We start from the raw sequence: 5,810 nt of genomic DNA, 5'->3' as shown, positions 1-5,810 counted from the left end.
CCGATCTTTGGTAAAGATCGCCGAAGACACTTTTTACGGAAAAGGCCGATATTTAGGACTCGTACCGTAAGATCGCCACAGTGGAAAACCTTTTACTACTGTTCACCCGCATTCAGTCTCTCTGATTTTTAATTCACTCTCACTCCGTTTGTTGTTTTACTTTTCTTTTTCCAGCGTAACCGACGAGAGACTCATTGCGTTTTATTATATGTAAGGGCATTGATGGGGGAAATACTGTTACATCCCAGCAGGATCTCTGTTATTGACAAGTCTAAGGAAGGGTGAAATCACGTGATTTGGAAGATCCGGCGGTTATTACTCATCAGAGATATAAACACGAGTGTTCTTTTTATAACGATCGGAGCGCGAAGAGCTCCTCATGAGCGCAACTTCGTGAGATGGTTGCTTCACAACCATCGAAGTGCGAAGCGCTCCCCACGAACCTAGGTTCGTGAATAGCTGTAATCTGTAAACAGTTTCGAGTCGGAAACGGAAAGAAAAGTATAACGCAATGCGCGTGTCAAAATAAAACAAGTTATATGATTGACTACGTTCCGCGTCTGTCACCACCGCGGTCACGTAGCTTTTCGTACAGTCTTCTCGTAGGGTTACGCCAAAAACGGTTGGTGTGCGTATTCTTTACCTCCGCCGAGTAGCGCAATATTCTAACACAACACCCACATTTAGGGGGAGATAAATATCCTTTTAGTATATAATTCATTTTAGATATTTAGGACAAATTAAACCACACGAGGCATTATTGACTTTTTGCGATCCCAAATTTTTCTTTTGTTTTATTGATAGAAATATATAAAGATATTTTCTTTATTTACTGACTGCCCCAATTGATTTTATAAAAAAAAAAATCAAACAAGATACGCTCATCCAGTCCTTTCCAAATTACTTTCACTTCAAATCCGTCCAAATATACGAGACATTAAATTCAGCATTGTAAATATCAAATGTTAAATGTAGGCAATCTTCGTAAATGTAGTTTCAATAATGAAATAAAATATTCATTAAAGAGCAACAGCAATGTTTCCAATAATAATTTTAAATTAGAAAAATTATTTTTAAAAAATACAAAATATATGGAAATAAATTGATTTCTGTTGAATCCTGTTTCGTATTTTCAGAATAACATTTAATTTTATTTACGGAACTCTCTGATATTGAAAACAAATTAGTGATTACAACACGTGCAATATGCCGACCGACAGCAAACGTATTTCGGGTCCTGAAACATCAAATACTCCTTATTCATACTGTAAAAACATTGAAACACGGGCTTTAGTAAGTTTTATCTCTGTTTTGTTGCATCCATTTAAAATACTCCTCCGTCGTTTATTTCAATATATTTTGCTTTAAATTTTAAAATTATCTATACTGTATCGTACATGTAATTGGCAAACTTCGTTAGAGAAATTATACCACATATTTAGTAAAAAGACATACAATAGTTTTATCAGACAATATAATCATAATTAAAGACGAATATGTTATTGCAGTTTTGTGAGATTTGGCTGTTATTTCGAGCATGTGGATAGCCGGCTTGAAGGCCTGAGGGTATTATATTCTTTCCTTTTTTTTTTCTTATGAAAAATTGAAATTTTTTTTCGGAATCGTTATCTTCGTATTTTTCTACGTATTTCGTAAAAAAAAAAAAAAAAATTCCGGAAAAAGTGAAAAATGAAGGGATGGGGAGAAATGAAATTTTGAAAATGCGATGTGTTGGTTGGAGCCCCGTCTCCACGTTTTTGTTAAATTAGAAAACTTGATTGATGTAAGCCTGTCAGTGTTTATCTGCCTTTCTACCTCTGTAACTGCTCAATAAAGATTGTTCTTATATCCAACTTTTGATGCAAAGATGCTATCTCTTGATGAAGAAGTTTGAGTTTAAATTCTCATCTATTTGAGCACTATTCTGTGTTATCTATACCACATTTATGTTATCTGTGTTATCTACACTACATATATATACATTCACCTACACAAACACACACACACATATGTGTATGTGTTCATGTCTTCTTGTCTTGACATTGTATGTAATTGTAAAACAATTGTCATCATCATACAAGCTATGTTGTTTGTTTCCAATCTTACATGAAGACATCCAGCTATAAGTAAAAAATACCTTATTTGGAAACAGATGAATGTTAGTGGCAGGAAGGGCGGCTGGCCACAGATATTTTGCCTTAAATTTCAGCTGACCCTTGTAAGTATGGAAAGTGGATGTTGGAAAGTAATGATGCACACACAATCACACACCCATTTTAAATGTCTCTCAATTCAGCTCCATATGCTTCTTGTACATAATTTGTTCCTTAATAACCCCCTCACTATACATACACATATTTCTGATGTCATTGGATACTCTTCTATCCATACTTTTATATTTCTATATCCCTGTGTATGTGTTTGAACTGTCATATCTTTCAACTTTGCAAGAATTTTCAAGTCTATTGTTGAAGTTTCTATTTTAGGATGGAATTACTTAAGTCCCTCAATCTTGTACTATCCTTCTCTTTTCTTCTTTATTTCACAACTTTTCTCATTCCTCCAACCAGGTTCCTCATATAACTTGTTAAGGCTTCATTTTCACATGTTGCAACTTCTATTTCACTTTGTTTTCAAATTTCTTGAATCCCTTTTGTTACACCTGTTTTTATTTATTTGTTTTTTCTCAGTTCTCCATGTTGAAGTTTTCAATTTTGCCTAGCAGAGTATTGTCTCAGCCCAGTTCACTCTCTATCCATCTATAACTTCCCCATTTTATTCCATTTCTGCATCTATTTCTTTGCCTCATTGATTCATTATATCAACTATAATTACTTATTTGTTTTTTAAGCTTGATGAAAACCAAAGAAGATGGGACTCCAGGCTTTTCAATCAAATGCGACCTACATGTAAGTATTATTGGTCTGATTAGTTCCTGCATGTCTGCAACATATATTTAAATCAGTTCATACAGAATTGGCAGTATTGGAATTGGCAATATGCCAGCATGGAAAGCAGATATTAAATGCTGCTGATGATGAAGATGTGTGGAAATGATTTAGAGTATTGTGGATAGTTTTGAAGGAAGACTGCTTTGTAAGATCTGTCTCCATCATTACTTGTTCTATTGTAAAAATGTAAATATTAACCCTAAAACTTAAGTATTATTGAAATGTGTTTTATTTCTGGTAATAATTGCAACTGAATGGAACAGGAAATTCTGTGAGCTTGTCATATATATTTCACTGTACACCAGGAGCTAATGATATTTGAAAGAAAGGATTTCTGATTCAAAAAAGATTTAGAACAAGAATCAGGTCATTTCAAATAATGTTAATGGGTTTAGATCATGTTATAACTCAAAATAGCAATACTGTGTTGACATAAATAATGTTAGGAAATACAGAATTCATCGGTATTTTCAGAATATAAATATGTGTAGTGAATTTTCAAATTTACAGACACCAACTAGTTGGAACAAGATATTTTGAGAATTAATTGTACTGTGGAATTTAACTGTTAAGGTCCTCTACTGCAGGTAGCTGCAAGATCCAAAGAAAGCATTATTATTATTTGATGAAAACTCTCAGCTTATTTTGCTGTGTATTATAGAAAGTGTCAGCTGTCCACAGCCAGCATGGTTTACTGGTCATGCTTCAAGAACCCTCTGAAGAATTCTTGCACTTTCAAGTAATGCTGATTTTTGTAGGTGTTCTATCTTTACATTTGTACCAATCTTTTTGAGCCATGTTGGTTGTTGAGTGCTGATACTTCCAAGTGTGCCAATTACTATTGGTATCATGTCTACTCTCCTCATTGACCGACAACCTTCGTATTTCCACTACAAATCGTAATTGTTTAGTTTTTTTTTCTTTTTGATCATGTTGTCACCGGGACATGTTATGTCGATTATTGTGCAAGTTCTTTCTTTTTTTATTCACCACAATGTCTGGTCAGGTGATTGCACTGAATGATTGCATCCCACATGATTTTGCAATCTTCATTCTCAGTGACTCCTTCTGGGGTTTGCTCATAGCACATCTTTGTACTTTGTAGGCCGTGATTTCCACAGAGCTTCCAATGGATCATTCTTGCCACATTGGCATGTCATCTTTTGTAGTCACAGTGTGCCAATTTTGGGAAAGTTAATAATGTACCATACCGTTTCACCCCTCTCACCACACAGTCTGCATTTGTCACTTTCAGTAGTGTTGTTGATTCTGCACTTCACAGAGTTAGTCCTTAACGCTTGTTCTCGTGTTGTGCGTATAAGTGCTTCTGTCTCTATTTTCAGGTCACTCCTCATCTATAGTCTCTAATCTTCTGTATCTGTCTTGGCATTCATATCTCTTACAAACTGTTTGTACATTTTTTCCTCCTTTCATGATGTTTCTTTGTGTTCTATTCCTCTTTAAGTTTTTCTTTCTTTACACAATTTTCAATTTTGCTGACACTGGACTTCTTCACATATTTAATAATGGTCCCACAGACATTTTGGTTAACCTAGTGCAAAGAAAATTAACTGATGTCTAAACTTTGGAAAGATGCATTTTAAATTTTCTGAAATATTTTACAGAAATAAATATAAGAAAATCAATATAAATGAAAAAGGAAACAAATGAACTGTATGGCAATCTAAAACTCCAAATGTAATACAATACTTGTAAAATATGATTTACCATTTAATATATCATTGTCTCATATATAAATTCTCCTTCCGGTTAAACTAGTTTATATAATACCTGTTAATAAATAAAATGGTGTAGATACAATTTCTACTTACTATTATACTGACTATATTTATTTTCATTTTTCAGTTTTACGTGCTGGAGTAGTCAGTCAAGCCAAAGGATCTGCTTACATTGAACTGAACAAAACCAAAGTTATCTGTGCTGTGTAAGTTACTGTTCTACAGGAAACTTGTTTATTTTTATTAAGACCTTTTTTGTTACCAATTTTTCACAACAGTGTTAATAATAGTGTAGGAACTACTCATGCAAGAATTTAAAGCAATGTACTACAAAATAAAAAAGAATATTTACTCTTATTTTGAGATGATTCAGTTTCAGAACTATAAAACACTAAAAACTATTCCAACAATTTTTGTTAAGGTCATCCCACAACCATTAAAACTTTTCCTGTTTACTTTCTTTATTGTCAAGTAAGTACAAATTATTGCGTCAATAATTATGAAATATAAATTCATCGGTTGAAAAGATTTACATTTATATTGAAAAGATTTACATTTCAAAATTTCAGTTACTAAGGTTTACAGAAGGTAACGTGTCTATGGATGTGATACAATGTTTTAACAGAGGTGGCAGAAACATACTCAATTGTTTCTATATATCTTTGACAAGTTACATTATTTATATTCAGAGAAGAATTTGATTTTGGATCCCTCCAACCATTCTTTTTTGTTCTTGATGAATACTCTCTTTGCACTAAGATTTTCAAAATATACTTTATGAGAGGAGAGAAATTTATATGAAAATTTAAATTAGGAAAATTTGCTTTTGAATTTTAATTTCCAATGAAGTTTGAGTTTTATAAAATCATTTTTAATGTGCATCAAGGTTGAATGGTTCTACAAATTTCCAAGAATTTGTTGAGTTTTCTAGCTGAATATTGTATCACCATGTAAAATAAGCTATTAGCCAATATTCAGGCTGGAATAAATATATGTATATATGTGTGTGTATGTATATATATATATATATATATATATATATATATATAACAATATATTATAAATTAACTACCAACAAAAATAATTGGTAAGCTAACTTAAAAAATCATCACCTAAATAG

The 5,810-nt window shown here is 32.5% G+C and overlaps 1 protein-coding gene across 5 annotated transcripts in view; it reads left to right on the top strand.

Moving 5' to 3' along the window:
• Positions 1–383: 383 nt before the first annotated feature.
• The window catches only part of LOC106882315 (exosome complex component MTR3), a 32,181-nt gene continuing 26,754 nt past the window's right edge, over positions 384–5,810 (top strand). The window contains exons 1-4 of one of the 5 annotated variants that reach the window (XM_014932948.2): positions 384–622; positions 1,137–1,293; positions 2,852–2,909; positions 4,818–4,896. In XM_014932948.2, coding sequence (XP_014788434.1) covers positions 1,207–1,293; positions 2,852–2,909; positions 4,818–4,896 — 224 coding nt within the window. In that variant the 5' untranslated portion in view covers positions 384–622; positions 1,137–1,206. Of the gene's footprint in view, positions 1,294–1,709; positions 1,784–2,137; positions 2,219–2,851; positions 2,910–4,817; positions 4,897–5,810 lie in introns of those variants that run through there. The other 4 variants (XM_014932949.2, XM_052966520.1, XM_052966522.1 and 1 more) reach the window with 4 other exon arrangements.

This window comes from Octopus bimaculoides, chromosome 3 (genome assembly GCF_001194135.2).
Source record: "Octopus bimaculoides isolate UCB-OBI-ISO-001 chromosome 3, ASM119413v2, whole genome shotgun sequence".
NCBI lineage: Eukaryota > Metazoa > Mollusca > Cephalopoda > Octopoda > Octopodidae > Octopus > Octopus bimaculoides.
Note: the sequence above shows the minus strand (reverse complement) of the source record. Positions and strands in the feature narration are given on the sequence as shown.